We start from the raw sequence: 19419 nt of genomic DNA, 5'->3' as shown, positions 1-19419 counted from the left end.
AGAATTATTCCTCTTGAAAAAGTGATCCATCAATCGACTAACAACCGGCTTCCTACTTACTGCTAGGTAAACAGAGACGTGTGGAGTAAGGAAACTTGCCCAATGTTTCATACTGCTGGGAATCAAACCCAGGTCTCTCGCTTGCAAGGCGAGCGATCTAACCACTGAGCTAAAGGACTCCTATGATTTTGCAGATGTCACAGTATTGGAACAATAGGTTTGTCACGTGGCAAAGGAAACACCCTATGACTGTGACTATGACTGTCACCAGGAGACTGGATAACCTTGGGTTATATCCTTAGAGCTGAGGAGGTTAAACATTTAAAATAATAAGGGAAATTGACAAGCGAAATAGGGAACAATTCTTCACTCTAGCAGATCCAAATCCAAGGGAATAGAGTCTTAAATATTTTTTTAAAATCATTTGATGTAGCATCTTTCAAGTCAGGAGAACATGACAAAGCCCTCACAGGATATACAGTAAAGTGTAGTGACTGTATTTTGTAGTGCAAGATGGCAAATTTCCAAACAGCCATGAAATGAATGGGCAATTCCATTTGAGGGATTGTTGGCCTGGATCTCGGTTCAATGTCTCATCCAAGGGATCACATCTTTAACAGTGCATTATAGTCAGCCTTGACTATCAGTTCAGTCCCAAAATAGGGATGACTTTAATCCACAACCTCCTCACCAAGAAGCGAGTGCTACCAATTGAGGCAGGATGAAACACCAACTGAACCTGACTGACAGTCTTAAAATTAGAGTTATTCCAGTAAGACCGTGAAATCAGAAGACACAAAGGTTAATGAGAAGGTTGAGCCAACTTAATTAACAATGGTGGAGTTCAACATAGCCAGTGCTTTTGTAAGGATTAGGCTTGATCTGTAGGAAGCAGGTGTTAAGAGGGTCGATCCCTTTCATTCATATAAGGCAGGTGCCCCTGAATTCCATAGGTACAAAACTGATTGAGATACTGATCAAGGGAGATTCATAAATACTTGTGAAGTAACTATATTAAAAGATATGGAGAAAAGGTAGGGCAATGGGATTAGACGAACTGCCATGATTCAATATTGGCGGAAAACTAATGGACTGAGCAAGGTCGTCCAACTCAACCGCCTCCCCCACCCCCCCACCCCACCATGTCATCTGTCCCACCCGCTCATTGCATAACCCACAAGTTTTATGTTTCTGGAAGGGAAACACCAAAATATTGCTTATACGGCCTGCGGGCAACTCTCAAACAGGGCCCTCAGCAACCAAAAGGTTGGACTTCCCCGGCTTAGAGAATATAGCCATGACATGCTAGTCATGGGGTATGAATATAATTTATGTAAAATCTATCTTCAAAATTTTTTGACAGGAAGATGAAAAATTTTCAAATGAATGAGAGCTGCTTGAGCATTTGTTAATTAACAAATGTGGAATTCAACACGGCCGATGCTTTTGTAAGGATTAGGCGAGAAGCTAAATTGGTCTATAGGATGCAGAAGTTATTCATTTAGTAAGGTACAGTCTGTTTCCTGGCAGGTGGCAACCAAATTAATAGCATAGTTACTGAACATCTGTTAGCAGCTTCAACTGTGCATTGCCAGAGTCTCCCCCACTTTCCCATTGTTAAAACACATCGCCGTATTACTTCACTTCTTGAATTTGAGGATTGATACATTTTTTGCAGTCTTGACTTGATCAGCCAGCCTTGTACTCCACAAATAACAGAAAGAAATACTGCACACAAACCCACATAATCTAAACAACATCCAAGGATGATTTAATCATATTTAATACTTTTATTACTGCTGGACAAAGAGTCACACAGATGAATGCAAAAAGTCAAAACATTTTGTAAAAATGTGTAAATGTCTTTCCTATCAAGTAAGAGTGCAACGATTATGGGACATGTCTTTGCTCAGCAGCAAGAGTTAGCAAAGATTAACTGGTAAGAATTAGCTGTAAGTCATAAAGTGACTCCAAGGAATCTTTATATCATTTTTTATAGGCAACATTTTTGAAAGTATATTTACAAACACATCAAGACTTTGTCAGTTAACAGACACTGGAATTTTACAAAGGGTTGAGCAAAATAAGATAATTTAAATAGTTCGTACAAGGAGGGAATTTCTGAATGGATAATCGTTGCACCCTTAGCGTGCGTACAGTACTTACAATGCTCAGCTGGTCCTCAGCTATAATTATGATATGTATTTTGTTTCCTTTTTAGTGGTACTGAAACAGAAAGACAAGTTCTATTCTGCTGTGGTTCATCATTCCAAAGGGCTGTGTGCAAGACATTCAACAGCAATGGAAAAGGTTGCTATGTTATGCAGTGTTTTGTCTACCTTGGCAGAACGTGATTCTATCTGTGCCAGTTATACTACAGTTCAACGGAAAAAGTACATTGCCACAGCGCACCAAGCAAAGGCAATTTAATACTGGAACGTTTCTCCATTTACCAATCTAACAGCTGGTTTAAGTTTTGACTTTCACAAAATGTAAGAATCTCGCAATCAGTAGCCCTTATAAACAAAAATCAACCTGCTGGAAGAAAGCTTAACTTTGTTTCTCTTTGTAGAAATGATTACTGGTGAGTTTTGAAATACAGGAGGAGCTAACGTGGAATTCTTATGCGGCCAGCAGAAAAGAAGCTGGATTAACATGTACAGATGAGGTGAGATCAGTGAACCATCTGTGGTCTAATCAATGCGATCTCCACTGATGCTCATCAGCTCTCTCACATTATTTGACTCAGAAACTTCCCTGAGTCAGCTCGATGATTATGTCACTGCAACTTTCTGTATAAACAAAAGTATTTTTTAAAAAAACCTGTTTTCTTTTTACCAATTTTCTTTGTTCCACTCCTCTTCTGTAGCATTTGATTCATTTTGTTCCCTTCTACTGTTCAGTTTCATAAGTGTCCTCCAGTATATCAACCCATAGCATATTTTTGCTACGGCCTTGACAATGAGTATCACCAGGCTATTTCATTGCAGGAGACATCAAAGCTGAGCCCTATCCTGCCCTCACTTGCATGTGCCGCAAGGGGTCGATAGATACAGTATTGATCAGGAAACCCGGTTTATATTCCCTTCCTTACACTGGGGCACTGTGGCCAATATAACATTGTTAATTCATTTTTTTTGTTTTGAAGGGTAATGGCTATTTTTGAAAGAAGAATAAGGCTTTTTTTGTGACTAATGGACGTATTAGTCTTGGAAGGAAAACAAGTCAAGTCAAACCTTTAGTTCATAAAACAGGCCTTCCTCTCAAATGTGTATAACATCGCTTAAGTAACAGGTTATTCATTTAAAATGGTTCACACTGACCTTCCTCACTACATACATCACACTGCCTACAGACTGGACAATACTCAAGTTACTGGGACTTGTTCACTTAGTTGGCATATAGGGCAAATGTAAATCATTTATAAAGGCAATGTGGACATGTATAACGCAGGTAAGAAAGAATAAAGTAAGGAACATTTTTTCTTTTGTGGTGTTGGGTGGTTTCATTTTGGAGAACGGGGGACAGCAGAGGACATCTGAACTTTTTCTGTCAGCACATTCATACATTTCAAGGATCCAGGTGATTGGCAGTGAAATGGTTGCTCGGTTTGTTTCAATTCTGTGTAGAAGCTCATGCAGATTGATTAATGTTGGGTCCACGACAGATAGGATATCACTATCTCCCCAGTGATCTATCAAGATCATACTTGACTGGAGAACTTGGGGGTGAGGAGAGAGAGAGAGAGAGAGAGAGGGGTGGTTAGGTACATCATAGCCATCGTCCTTTTCCCAGAATTGATGTTCTTTCTGACATTCCAGGTGGCTAGATTAGCAATGTGCGGCTGGAATGTAAAAATCCCATTAGAAGCCGACATTATCAGTGCTACTGCTCTTAAGGCCAAGAAGGATTTCAGTTCTCTGGAGTCCATGCAGACAAGCAAAGGTCACTGGAAAGTGATCAGGAAAGCAAACTTTGGCTGACGTTTCCTTTCCCGAGGTCAGGAACAGCTGAACTCAGCTGAGCTAAACTGAGGCCAGTTTTGACACTCCCAACACCATCCCAGTTGGATTCAGCTAAGTCACTGTGGACCATTGATTAATTCTAGGATTTTTGTGCTATCTATGATTCGTGAACGACCTTTACCCAACCAAGCTGGGCACATCTGAGCTTCCATTTGCAGTCTTGGAAGGTATTAAACCTCGACCTCGACCCATGTTAATGCTTGATTACAGCAACCTATCCCACTATTTCCTTGATGAGCAATAATTTGTATACTGATTTAGTACCTTTCACATCAGGAGGATGTCTCAAAGTACTTCACAGGATTTACTGTAAAGTGCTTCTCAACCTTCCCAGTGCTCCTTGTCTCCAAGGATACAAGTTTCCCATTAACAAGATCAGGCTGTAGTTAACCTAACACTTCACTTTCACGACTCAGCCAGCTTTCAGATTTCCCTCTATTTTCAAATGTTCGTGGTTGGAAGTTTCCACTGAGCTTCAGAGAAGGGGACGGAACTGTAGGCCCACTGATTTTATTTCTCGTCACTGTTATCAACAGAAGAGATAAGCCTAGAAAGACTAGCCTTACTTTTGGTATCGTTGAAAAACATTTCCCTGACTCACAAAACTGTGATTAAGGCCAGCACTTCCAATCTGGCTCAAAGTCAAGCTCTGCCACTGTTAAGCGCTCTGAGATGTTACCCCACATGAAGGGCACTATATAATAATAATCCGTACATTTGATATAGCGTAAATGCAAATGCAGAACAGTTCTTCAGCCATGTATGATAAAAAGATTTGAAAAAATGTTCCTAGGGAGACTGCTAAAGCCACAAGAGGATATGTTTTTTACGGACAGGCACTCATTGTTTAATTGACATCAGGTGAAGGAACCCATGATGACCTTCTGGGATTGTAATCCATTCTCTTCATTTGGTTCTAATTCAACTGAGCGAACTGCCCATTTATCAGCACACCAACATTTAAACCCCGATTTTTTTGAATATTTCATATGATCAGAACCATTTTTTTGTGTAGCCAACAGGAATCGACCCTGTGTCCTCCAAAGTAAATTGTACATTTGAAACGCATTCTCAGCACAAAAGCTTCCTGGTTCTGGAATGTGATTTAAGTTAATATGCCTAATCTGTCGAATTTGGTACTGTAGTCACTGAAGAATGGTTAAGTGAACAAGTCCATCTAGTTGAACAATCAGATTCAGTACACGGCACATTCTTATTCATTACTCGATAGAAGGATTCTCCCAGGCAAATCTCAAATTCAATCTATCAGCATTGTGAAGAACATTTGGAAAAATTACTGGATAGCAAACTGATTTGTAGGGAATCTATTTGTCCCAGTCATCTGTCATAGCAATCAGCTGACACATGCTGCATTTGTTAATTTTCAGACATAATTAGGATGAATTACTCTTTGGCAACCAGGCCATTATTTGCATTCTATTCTCCAATGCAATTATTCACACAGAATATAGTTACTTGCTTTCAATTAATTATGGAAGAGCTGGAGGTTGCAATCAACACTTGATAATTAATGAAGAGAAGACAGATTCTCTTTAATGCACAAATATTGGATTTAGACTATTCGTCTTCTCCTTAGCCTTGTGAACTTGCCTTCAAGTGAGCTGCTTTCTATACATTGAGGCCAATTAATCATTTATTAATACAATCAACTCAATGTTTAGCTCAATGATATGATGGTTTTGTTAATGTTTGTACCTTTACTGTAGTTCTTCTTAGGTGCTCTGGATCACAGAAATTGGGAATTGGACAGAAAGACATCTGAATGTTAGAATGAAACTGCAGTGAATTATTCCCGATGGTAACTAACCCTTGTTGAATAGAGCCTCCCAGCTTCTATTTAATCCAGTTGTTTTCTACTTTCCCACTATCCGACTGAATAAAGAATTACTCTGACCTACCAGTGAAATCACCTCACGTGCAATCAGTCACCATTTGTGTTATCTTATCAAATAACTTATGATGATATATCAAAATTCTTTTTTGTTTTTTCTTAAAAAATGTTCAAATTTATCATTTACATAGTGGAGAATAAATGTACTTCATTCTGGTTAAAATGCAAATGTACTTCTCTGAGTCTGTGGCTTCATGGGAAGGCACTGCTTCAAGATACTTTTGTATGTACACATTTATAGAGGAACAGCATCATTTATGAAAAGCCATTATAGTAGACAGGTCTTTTGGATTTCTTTGGAAGTGACAATGGCAGTGAATATGAATTATTGATTCCCACGTCTTTGTGCTTTGTTATTTATCCACTTGTATTTAATGTCCAGCCGCCATGATCTTCAAGTGATAAAACACCAGCTCCTTGCTAGCATTAAGCTTCTTAGAAGCTTTCCACGAAACTTCCTGGAAATAGGCCTGTTTTTCCATTCCGCTGTAACGTGCCTTTGAACCATCCATCTTCCCGCTTCTTGTGAACAAACACAACATCACCTTCTTTGAGTTCAATCTCGGCTTCACTCTGAGGTGGATAGGGGACAACCACTCGATACCTGTCAAAGCAGAAAATAAAAGATAAGCATCAATCCCTTACAGTTGATGAATAGAAAAGGACCAATATTCGTTCTATTAGCTTAACCCTGTTGAAACAGCTTCACGCAAATGAGATCCAGTTATGAGAAAAAGCTTCAATAACTTGGGCTGTTTTCATTGGAACAGAGAAGATTAAGAATCCATCCAAATAGACATCTTCAAAATTCTGTAAGGTTTTGAATAGATAAATAGTGAATGGTTATTCTTGTTGGTTTGTGAATAAGTGGTGTATAAGGTCTGGATTGTTCCTAGAAGAGTTAACGTGGGAGATAAGAAGTAACCTTTTTGGGGCAGCCCTTATAAAAATAATAATATTCCTTGCATTTGATATAGCGTTCTTCAAGTCTTCTAGACGTCTCAAAGCACTTCACAGAATATACTGTAAAGTGAATTGACTGTATATTTGTGGGCGAAAAATGGCAGCCAATTACGCACAGCAGTGTCCCACAAGCAGTCGTGGATTGTGTGACCAAAATATTACATTATTTAATACTATTTAGCAATGGGATACTGCTGAAGCTCAACCAGTTAAAACCACATAGCTTGCCATTGACAGCACTTTTTTTGCCTTTGTAAACAGACAAGCTTCCTGCTGCATTCCAGCTAGGACTACCCTACTAATTAGGGGCTTTGACTTGAAGGTTAAAGGGCTCTATTTTTTCTTGAGGGATTATTATCAGTCGTGTGGAGTAAGGAAACTTGCCCAAGGTTTCACCCTGCTGGGAATCAAACCCAGGTCTCTCGCTTGCGAGGCGAGTGCTCTAACCACTGAACTACTATGCAGTGGACAGAGCTGCAGTTTATGGAGCCCTGCTGTTGGTCTCAGTAGGGCAGCATGGGATTAAACAACTTGTCCTGGCCTTTCTGGGGTTAGGGAGGGAATGCCAGCCGGGTTCCTGCTCCTCATCCCTCTTCAGCACCTTCCTATTAACACGAGTGTATGTGCTTGCCAGTTACCCTGCAGTGAGGCAAGTGCCTGTGATGCCCTCTATAATTAAGTGTCCCACCACCACTCACTGCCAAGGCTCGCATATGAACAATGCCCATTTGGGTATCAGAGGGTGGTCAGGATTGATGGAACCTCACCCCAGTGCTGGTGGAACCTCATGCCAGTCTGAGGAGTTTGGGAATCAGAATTAGAGAAGCATAGAGCAATGTGGAGATAAAATACTAAAACAAATAGACACACTGAAAAATTAGAACATTTACATGCAGAAGATAATAATAATAATCCTTGCATTTGATATAGCGCCTTATCATGCAGCTGAGACGTCTCAAAGCGCTTCACAGCTGTAAAGTATAGTGACTATGTATTTTGTGGGTGAAACTCTGCAGCCAATTGCACACAGCAGTGTCCCACAAAGTTGAGGATTGAGTGACCAAATTATTATGTTTTTTTGATATTAGAATGTGAAATGAGAACACAGGGATATAGGTGAGATGAATAGGAGGGGTGGGGACTCATGTGAAGCATGAACACCAACTCAGTCCTATTGAGCCAAATGGTTTGGCCTTATTATAACAACAACTTGCCCTATTATAACAACAACTTGCCCTCCATGCAGGGTAGCGTCTCAGAGCACTCAACAGTGGCGGTGCCTAACTCTGATTGGGGGTTTGGGGGTTTGGGGGGGTGGGGGAGATGGCCGTAAGCACGGTCGAAGAGAGAGGTTTTCAGGTGCGACTTGAAAAAGGGGAGAGAGGGGACAAGGCGGAGTGATTGAGGGAGAGTATTCCAGACCGGAGGCTCGACTGGCACATTACCTTATTCTATGTAACTCCACGTAAAAGAGCGTGGAGAACCGGAATTAGAGTAGAAACGCCAATGGAGGAGGTAGCACCAATATAATAATATAATCCTTAGATTTGGTATAGCATCTTTAATATTGGGAGGACATCACAAAGTGTTTCACAGGATATACTATAAAGTGAAGACTGTGTATTTTGTGGGAGAAATATACTCTGAAATAATATTAAAACACAGAACATTTTACACAAACTCATATAAACTACATCATTATATTCCCTATGGGTTTTGTGGGCAAACATTGCAACAGTTTGCACACAGCAATGTCCCATAAACAGCCAGTGACCAATTTTATTTGGGGGATTGTTGGCCAGGCTATCGGGAGAAACTTCCATTTCTTTTCGAATAGTGTCATGGGATCATTAACATATACCTGAATAGACAGATGGTGCCTGGGTCCAATGTCTCATCTGAAGGACTATAGGCTCAAATAGCCTGCTTCTGGCCCTCTGTTTTTATGATTTCAACTACAAAATTAATGAAATTTGACTACAATGGTTTACAAAGGCGACCATCAGTAATTAACTACCATTTTCAATGAACCCTCCCCCAATGTCACAACAACTTTAGCTTCCAGACGCCATAATGAGCTCACAGGAGAATAATGTCATTTTTCACAATTGTGTAAATTAACTTGAAACACACAAAATCATCAACAGACTCTTCCCAAAGTTGTTTCTGAACAGATTTTTTAAAGTAGACCAACCAGCAAAATAAAAGTCAAATGACTGGAAAAAAAGGCAGTGGGCACAAACACACGTTCACTATTTTGACATAATTTCAATGCTTGGAGAATGGATTTTGGTGGCACGGATTGCTTTACTTTTGTAACTTGGGGTAATAATCCAGTCACTGCACAAGAGATCATGTCCCCGCTGACAGCGTGCAATGAGACAGAATCAAAGGAGGGCAAGGCAATCCAGAAAATATGAATCTAAAGCCGAAAGCAGGTTGGATATTCAGCACAGTGCTACCAATCTATCTGTCTCATGTGGGCAGCCAGGAATGAAAGAACTAAGGAATAAAAGAAGAAGAAATAAAGTGTAAAGTTGCATTTTTTTTAGAAAAGCATAATCTTCTTAAATTAGAACTGATCAACCGGATTTGTGGATTTCTTAACAGATTTTTNGATTAAAGTATCTGAAAGTCCATGATACCAACTCAGAGGAAACCTACTCCAACTCAAACAATCTATTTTTGGAATACACATTGCTTGAGTCAGAATTATTTGAATGATATTAAAAGAAAGAGTCCTCACTCAGATTGCTTAATTAACAAATCTATTTCTTTTAATTAAGAAATACTGCAAAATCAATCCAAACTATATTTTAGGTAAATGTGGAGGGAATCAACACTATATGCCTAACGCCATAATAAATGTTATGTGCTTTCATCAGAGTTAAAGAAGGGAAAACACTTCCTTGTTCACCAATAATGGGTAAACTCCTTTCCCCATACATCAAAATATTGGCTTCAGAACTGGGAGTATTCCTAAACATATTCCATTCCTTAAATGTAAGTATATCCCACTCCCACAAAACTTCTAAATAATAGCAGCACTAAATCCAGCTGAAAAGCACTCCAGTTCAGTTGTGATTATTTTAAAGTGCCGAAAATAGGCTTTCCAAATTTATTCAGGGGATAATGACTGCCTCAATGTGAGTTGGGAATAATCTGTGAATAAACCTTCAAAGGCCGATTTCTACACACAGAAACTACAATTGAGGTCTCGACAAAATTTTCAGGAGTGCGAAGATTTCCATCCTCCAATTTGTTGCCTCTGGTAATGGTATTTTTCTGCAGCTAAAAATAGGATTCCAGTTTAACTCAACCAGTGTCCTATGAAACAGTACTTATACACTGCTTCCAGGATCCATAATAAGTGCTTGGGGTCCACTAAGTTGGAATCCAAGGTGGAATATGGAACAATATTAAAAAAAAGATTTGCGGCAAATCCATTGAACTGAAATCAGTTTGATCTTAATTCTTGACAGTTGATAATTAGTACGAGTGATAATATTGACATTTTGCCTGCAGTATACCTAATTACTAAACTACCCAATATATCCTGCGAACCACATTAAGATATCCTCCTGATGTGAATGGTACTATTTCAATTATTATTACTATTGAATGTTGCATTTTTCACCCATATAATCATTATAGTTTTGGGTTACACAATGTAACCAGGGCAAAGATGTGGCAATGTCTTTGCACTAGGGATTATCAATTCGATGCTACTGCCCTGTTCTGCTTCACGTTTGCAGATTGTACATCAAAGCCAGATAGAAATCGATCACGGCCACCGTGAAGCGAGTTGCATCTTCTTAATCCACAGAAAAGAAGCAGAGCTTGGAATACAAGGCCAGCTGCCAACAGTGGGAACATTCGGCCTCTTGTCAGACCCTGTCTGACAGCCGTTCATTCTTATTCTAATGAAAGACTGTCCAGACGACAACAATTATATTAATTATGTAAATCAGGATTAAAGTGAGGTTAGCTTGTGAGACAGCGCAAAGCAATTACTATCAGGGTCAACCGAATCCCTGACTAAAACAGGATAAGTATTTCTAATTACATTTGCGGTTACTGTAACTTGAACCTCACATACATTTGGCCTTCAGCCTCTGCATAATTTACAACTTGCTGACAACATTTCTGATGTGCTGCTTTTGGTAAACTGTGTGTAATTGGAAAGTGATGGCAACAGCGTGAGATGACACTTTATTAAAGCCCACAAAGAATAATGTGTATGTCAGAAACAGAAGATGTGACTATATCCAGAATTAGATGCAGTTCTTCTGATGGCTCAGTAGGTAGAAGCATTGCCTGACGTGGATCTGACAGAGAGAATTCCAGAGGCCAGAAATTCAACCTATTCCCAGCCATTTTAAGATTGTGCATCACCATGGAAAGTTCTTAAATTCAGTCTTAATTTGGGAGTCAGTTATATAGAATTACAGTATAATACAATGTACATTTATATAGTGCCTTTCACATTGGGAGGACATCCCAAAGCATTTAACAGTAATGTCTGGACACCTGAGCTGTAGTTAGAGGCCAAAGTTGGTGGAGATGAAAAAGATGACCGAAATTACAACAAGGAAACAGTCCATTCGGCCCAACTAATGCATACCAGTGTTTCTAGTCCACATGAGATTCCACCCCGCTTAAACCTCTTTCCTTATGCTCTTTATTCCCTTCTGGCTCATGTATGCATTAAGAACTGCTAAATATCTGTTTGCAAATTAACACTGAATTTAAGAATTTTCCACAATTCTGCACATTTTAAAATTTTAAGACAAATGGTCTTACAGGCTAAGATTAGGTTTTTTTTCAGACTTGGGTTCTGTGAGCCCAATCTATGCTGAGTTTGCTGACCTTAGCCAGGGGGTGCATGCGGGCTCCAATCAGCTTGGTTTCCTAAGGGAAACAATCAGCTAAGGTCCCTGCGTCTGATCACCACCAACAACCCCTGCTGGTAAGTTCATGTTTGGGCATTTTGCAAGGTCAAAAAAATCAAATTTTTTATGTGCTTTTTTAAATAGCCTGTAAGCAATCAATGCCTGGGTCCACAGATGAACGATGGGCTCTTTGAAATAGCTGAGTCCATCTGGTGGTGTGCAAGAGTATTCTATAGTGTTACTCACCTTTAATGAGCCTTTTGAGGTTTTTTGGGAAAACTGAATTGGGAATTTTAAAACAAACACATTTCAGCACAAGTAAAGCTGCCTAATGGCCCAGGAGCCTTGCTGTTTCTTTCAATCAGTTCTGTTCCGCAGCACGAATCACTGAATATGATTGGCACTGAGTGATACCCAGGTATAACTTGTGAGGAACTTTATTTTGAGTGATAAAAATACAATAGGAAGCGGTGAGGAAGTGGGCCCCACAAAAGCAGCTCCATATGAAGAAAGGGCCTGCAGAAATTAAGAGGCAAATGCATATACTTGGAATGTTAACCTAAAGTACAAAATGTAGTCCTGAGCCCTCTAGTGCATCATTGAGACTTGATCTAAATTGAAGCAATCCCTTCACCATATTTCTATGTTAGCAGGTAAATATGTTTCCAAAATTATGAATGGTTTCAGCAGGGTAAATAGAATGAAGAAAATGAGGTTGAAAAAGCACCAGACAGAAAAATGGCAACATAATAGGTTCTTTGGGACATACAGTGTTTCATGCAGGGGATGCCAATGTCATGTCAGCTCCTGGGAACTGTGATCTGAGATCTCATCAGAGCAGAGTACTCCCAGGTCAGTGTGACATCTGTGGGTTCTGGAAGAGACGCATTGCATACTGAGGTGGTGCAAATCTGGCACAAATCAACTTAATATTGCTGTTTTACTGGCAAGTGCTTTTTCATCCTTAGAGACTATTTTTACTGATGATTATCACAGGATGCAAAAAAGGGGAGGTTGGAAGATTCTGTTTACCTCAGAGTGTTGTTAGAATACTAAATGATTTATCACAAATGGGAGTTATGCCAATTCCTAAGAGCGTTTAATGCGGAATTGGATAAATACTTGAAGCAATATAATATTAAAGGATTTGGGGAAAGTGCAAGTGAATGGGAATGAAATACAGTCCTACCCACTTATGTCCAAATATCAGGGACCATTCAAGTTTTAGGTGATATAGGGCAGTTTGTCAATATAGGCTGTCACAAGTGGACAATAGGTATTCTGTGATTAAAATTTCAGTACCATGCATTTGCATGTATCTTCTTTGATTCATTTAAAAAAGTCATGCATTTAATTAAAATTCCTGAACCATTTATTTACATGTATTTTCTTTAACTTATTTCCCAAAAAAGTTTTAAAAAATTGGTAATAAAACAATGCCTTTAATACTGTTTCGGACCTAAACCACTTGGTGGTATAAATGTGCCAGAGTTTATGTTAATGTTGACATAGAAGGTAAGTTTTAGCATTAATGTGCAGGGAAGGGAAGGGACCTGGACTTCACTTTTTTGTCGATATAAGTGGCAACATAAACAGGTTGAGGTAAATGGGTAGGACTGTAGAAATCCAACTGGCGGAGTTAATGCCACACAGACTTGATGGGCTAAACAGTCTTTTCTTCAGTGTTGTAAACCTTTAATAATTATGTGTACAGACTAGATTTAAAAATACAAGTGAAATGGAGGGCAGCATTTATCTCTCAGATTCCAAAGTGCAGCCAACTGCACTGCTCCTACTGCCAACCAGCTGAGGTCAGCAATAGTCCAGGGATTGAAGCTATCACTTTGCTGGTCTGAAGGCTCAAAGCTACACTTGCCTCTGAGCAGCAGAAGAACCCCGGCAATCCAGTCCTTTTTAAAATTGCTGAACATTAATGCCAGTGATTAACTTTAACTCAGAGTCAGATGGATGACAAAAGCAGAGACAGATACATGCACGCAACATAAATGGGATTTATTTCCCCAGTTTAAATCGGGTGGTAGCCTGGATTATGAGTGGAAAGACCTGACAAAGGGCTCACAATCTTCCAATTGAGAGGCAGGAGCGTTACTAAGTAACCCAAACTGATGTCTATACAGGGCATACTGTAGCTCTGTAGTTAAAGCACTCACCTCGCAAGCAAGAGGACCTGGGTTTGATTCCCAGGCAGGGCGAAATTTTGGGCAAATTTCCTTACTCCACACGCCTCTGTTTACCTAGCAGTAAGTAGGAACCTGGTTGGTAGTTGATTGGCGGATTGCTTTGCCGGAGGTAATAATGCCTTAAAAAAAATTTGGTCGCTTAATCCACGGCTGTTTGTGGGACACTGCTCTACGCAATTGGCTGCTGCGTTTCGCCCACAAAATATACAGTTAATTCACTTTACAGTATATTCTTTGAAGTGCTTTGAGATGTCTAGAAGATGTGATAAAGCACTATAACAAATACAAGGGATATTATTGTTTATTATTATTATACAGTCTGAAATACATCCCAGGGCAGTCTTGTTATGTCTGATCTTCCTAACCCATTCTGAAAAAAAATTAGCACAATAAAATATTTGGTAACGGTAAACAATCAGCGCTTAATCGTGCCTGCGCCAGTCCCTTTCATTTGTCACCTACCTTTCACAAGGCAGTGGTTTCAGTTCTGGACGGACTGCAGCCATGGACGAACAGATCTGCCGTGTGGGTGGAGAAATGGAAAAGTTGGAATCCAAGGAGCCAGTTTTTCTGTGCAGTGGCTCCATCCCCATCGCTCCTTGCATTTCACTTTCTAATGGGCAAGATCCAGCCCTGCCATGGCTCGAGACCGGAAGAATTTCAGGGCCCACAGCACCTTGCAAGGAACTACCTGCTGTTGCTGCTGCTGCCGCCTGCTGCGAGTCATGTGTTGGAGATACAGATGGTGGGGAGCGAGACTTCTTTTTTGCTGATGCGCCTGACAGAAGTTTCAAGAGGCTGCTTTTCTTCTCTTTCTGTGGACAACAAAGAAAACACCGTTTTTTTTTGACAAATGGTTAACTGTTTCTAAACCCGCCTCTCTGTTACTCTTCCTTCTCCTCAGTCAATCATGTTTCATTAAAATTAATAATCCACGCACTTGATTACATCTCCAATAACGTCAAAATGTCTCAAATTGCTATCGGGTGCAGTGGGTGTGTAACTTGTAAGCAAACTCAGCAGTCAATCTGCACTGAGCAATGTACCATAACCAGAAGTGAGTGACCAATTTTATTTGGGGATTGATGGTCAGGATAGAAGGAAAAACTCCCTGCTCCTTTCGAATAGTGCAATGATATCTTTAAAGTTCACCTGAACAGGCAGACTGGACCTCGGTTTAATATCTCATCTGAAGGTACTGTATTGGATGGCAGCCTGGACTATGAGCACAAAGACCTGACAAAGGGCTTACAACCTTCTGATCAAGAGGCAAGAGTTCTATCAAGTAGCCCAAGCTATTGTCTATACAGTGCATTCAGTATGAAATATATCCCAGGCAGCCATGGTATGTCCAATCTTCTGCTGCATTAGCTTTTGCAGCAATTCCGTTAAAGCAGACTATGCAATCTGCTATGTGTAGCGTGCTGTAAATATCAACTCAGCCATAACAGTGCAAAGCTAAACAGGGATTATTTACAACAAATTAAATATTATACAGTAAATTCTTCAATCAATCTGTCAATAAGTCAATAAGTCGTAACAGTTGGAACTTTAATAATAATAATAATCCTTGCATTTGATATAGCACTTTTTCACGTTTTCTAGATGTCTCAAATTGCTCACGAATTGACTATATTTATGGGCGAAATGTGGCAGCCAATTGCGCACAACAGGGTTCCACAAACAGTCGTGGATTGAAGTGACCAATTTTATTATTGTTTTAACTATACATTTAATATGACTTATGCAAAGTATGAATTATGTCAAACTTGCATAGAATATAAACTCTCAAATGGGATTTGGGCAGATGTATGACTGAGGCGATTATACGATTTATACAGATCAGACTTATGTGAGTTTTACTGTATACAAATCTCTGTCCCTTGGAGTCATTTTTACACCCTGAGTGGCAGGCAGACATTGATCTTGCCACAAACTGAACCTCTATTGTATCACACATTGCCAGCATGGACTTGCAGGAGAACACACTGCCTGAATCTCCAGTGTAATTCTCCTTCTACCACTGCAATCCCAAACCACATCAAAGAGTCAAATAAAACATGCTTAGAATCTTGTGCTCATATACAGCATGGACAGTGACACAATGTACACAGCTTTTTACTAAAAATACCAACTATAAATGACATGTATTTAGTGGTGCTGTATTACAAATATATGTGAAGCAGCTTCACCCTGATATTTATATGGCTTCATCTCAGCCCACCTCAACATAGACTCAAGTATTGGCTGGTGGGTTTTAGTTTCAATCTCTACCAAGTGTCAGCATAAGAGATATGAAACTAAAAAAATAAGATGCTTGGCAGTGTTACAAGCCGCAAGATTGTAACACTGCTTAGTTTAATTATACAGATAATAATAATCCTTGCATTTAATATGTATTTATATAGTGCCTTTCACATTGGAAGGTCACCTCCAAGCACTTCACAAGATTTACTGTAAAGTGTAGTCACTGTGTATTTTGTGGACAACAACAGCTGCCATTGGCACACAGCAATGTCCTACACATAGCCAAGAAGTGAATGATCAATTTTATTTGGGAGATTGTTGGCAAGGGCACTGAGAGAAACTTTCTCCTCTTTTTGAATAGTTCCATGGGATCATTGAAGTCCATAGATAGAGATGGGGCCTCAGTTTAACATTTCATTCGAAGGATGGCACCTCCAACAGTGCAGCACACTCCAATCACAGCATTGGAGTATTAGCCTAGATTTAGATGTGAGAACCTGCAGTTGCTGACTTGAGGCAAGAATGCTATCAACTGAGCCAGGCTGACACCCAAAAAATTGTTATTGTCTTAATAATAATAATCCTTAGATTTGATGAAGCACTTTTTACATCTTCTAGACGTCTCAAAATGCTTAACAGAATATACTGTAAAGTGAATTGACTGTATATTTGTGGGGAAAACGCAGCAGCCAATTGCACACAGCAGTCCCCCACAAACAGTCTTGGATTAAAGTGACCAATTTTATTATTATAAAAATAATTTAAAAAATTGGGAAACTTGCCTAAGGTTTTGCCCTGCCAGGATTTGAACCCAGGTCTCAATTCCCTTTCAGTAGTGTTTCCTTTCCGTTCACATGTTTCTCTTAAAAGTTCACATTGTGTATAAACACAGCCAGATACTTTCTGGTCTTTCTGGTCCCAGCGCCTTGGGACGTCCTCCTGACGTGAAAGGCGCTTTATAAATGGAATCTTGTTGTTGAATCTTGTTGTGGTCATTGAATTTTGTCAGCCAGCTTCATATCACTTGGCAGAAAAGAGAGATTCTTATCCCAATGTAAATTATATGAACAGGAAGGAAGAGTGATAAAAAGTATTAGATTGTGTTTTTCAACAATATTCTCTATCTTTCACGATGCAATGGTCTTAATGCATTGCACTGGGTTGTAGTGGTTTCAAATGTAAGAATTTATGTAGGGTAAATGAAGATGATGGATTTACACAGATTTTTTTTGAAATGTGTATCCTCATCTGTATATAGTAGGGAGAGCTTCACAGCCGTTTATGAATTTTATTTTATGTTCACATTGCTTGCGCATGACACCATTATAAAATGATGTTGCTCGCCTCTTCTAGAACTAAGTAATTTAATTCTCGTTCTCCCAAAAGTGACAAAAATTCTGGGCTTAGCTTCCCCCTCTATTAGTGATCCAGTAATGCACAATACTCCACTGTCCCTTACCATCTGCAGTAAAAGATCAGAGATTTGCTCCTGTCACTGATTGGGTCCCCCTGTCATTAGCTAAAAGTGACCTGTACTCCATCTGTCCATCCATCCATCACAGAGGTAATGTGCTACTTTTGTAATGAAATTGAGACGATTGATGGGCATGTTTGCACACATCAGGTACCCTTATTGGACTCAGCCCTGGGAGACATGGCTAATTACATTCCATACTCATCAGGAGTATAACAGCACATTGAGAAAGAGCATTTCATCCCTGGAAACAGAAGACCAGCGATGGAATCGAGTTAAAGTTTGATAACATTTGTAGCCTTTTCTTTCAGATTTTAGCCGGTCAGCACAGGCCAAGTTTCAGTACTGTCTGTAACAGGTAATGACTAGCCTGCCCACTCTTTCACACTTACTCACATCAGTTGTTTTCAGAGAGTCTTTTATTCCACTCTCTCTTTCCGCATGGTCTGGGATAGGTTAGAGGCTGTCATTGGCAGTGGTGTGATTAGCTAATGGGTGGTGTGATTCAACCGGTATCTGATGTTTTCCTCGGCTTGTGGCGACTGGTGAAACTTACCTCAACCAGTGCATATGACACCAGGTGATGGGTGGGGACTCATTATTGTAAATCATTGTCAGGAAGTTAACTGAAGTCTAGTTTTGAGGTTGCTTGAAAGACTTTCATGAGTCTCAATGTCAACCTCCTCTAAGATCTAAATATCGCTATACACCAATATGTCAGTTTCCATGCTGGGTATTTAAATTGTTGACTGCTAGGCTCAGTGGGATTGCCACCTTGCCCCCATCTTCTGGAACTCTCTTCTGAAATCCCTTCATGTCACCTCTTCCCTCTCAGCTTTCAAAACCCAGGTATACATCTAGCAGACTATTCAGCAATGGAGAACATCACAGACAAGCTTAACTCTGTCCTCATCCAATTTCCACATGCACTTTCCAGCAGAGGACACTGGAAACTCTGCCTAGCGTTTTCCCCCCCTAACCATAAGGCACTAAAGCCATTGTAGCAGGCCTATTTATAATTTTAAAATTCATTTGAAATAGCATCTGATCATGTCATTGAGACATGTTTGTGGGACATTGTTGTGCACAAACTGGCTGTCGGATCTCATCCACAAAATATACAGTTAATTCACTTTACAATATATCCTGTGAAGCGATTTGGGAGTCTCAACAAAGTGATAAGGCACTATATTATTATTAGATTCAAAACAAAAGTCACAAAAATATATTCTAAGCAATAAGCTTATTTACTTTTCCAGATTTTCATCATCTTAAGTATTCTGTGAGTAAGAGAGCTGAGCACAGATGTTGACTCTCTATAGCTCGATCTTGAAAGCTGCACTGAGAGCAATTTAAAAGTATGTGCAAATTCATCTTAAGGTAGATTTAGCTCAGAAATAATCCCTGGGGTCCTCAGAGGTTGTGTGGAAAACTCAGACATATGGCAAATGCACTGCAGTGCTGGCATCTTTCCAACAAGTTAACCAGAAGGCGGCTAAAAGTTTGAACAGTGTTTTCTCACTGGGTCCAGGCATACTGTACTGGGAGTAGGGGAAAGCCAGAGTTTGCTTACTGACCTGAGAGGTCTACAATTTTTGAATTGTGTCTGTGCTAATGTTATGTTATCTGCAATATATTTTATTGAACTTTCTGGTATATTTTCTCATCACTGCGTTTCCCTATGTTAGGGGAAATTTCCTGAGTG

General features: G+C 39.7%; 1 protein-coding gene across 1 annotated transcript in view; it reads right to left on the bottom strand.

Annotated features, from left to right (window-relative positions):
* Positions 1–1767: 1767 nt before the first annotated feature.
* Positions 1768–19419, bottom strand: part of LOC103185760 (E3 ubiquitin-protein ligase SH3RF3) — a 190648-nt gene continuing 172996 nt past the window's right edge. The window contains exons 9-10 of the mRNA XM_007904424.2: positions 14456–14808; positions 1768–6541 (exon numbers count right to left, since the gene is read on the bottom strand). Of these exons, the coding sequence (XP_007902615.1) occupies positions 6373–6541; positions 14456–14808 (522 nt within the window). The 3' untranslated portion in view covers positions 1768–6372. The remainder of the gene's footprint in view (positions 6542–14455; positions 14809–19419) is intronic.

Source organism: Callorhinchus milii, unplaced genomic scaffold (assembly GCF_018977255.1).
Source record: "Callorhinchus milii isolate IMCB2004 unplaced genomic scaffold, IMCB_Cmil_1.0 Scaffold4, whole genome shotgun sequence".
NCBI classification, from domain to species: Eukaryota; Metazoa; Chordata; class Chondrichthyes; order Chimaeriformes; family Callorhinchidae; genus Callorhinchus; species Callorhinchus milii.
The sequence above is the reverse complement of the archived record's forward strand: the minus strand, read 5'-3'. Positions and strand labels throughout refer to the sequence as shown.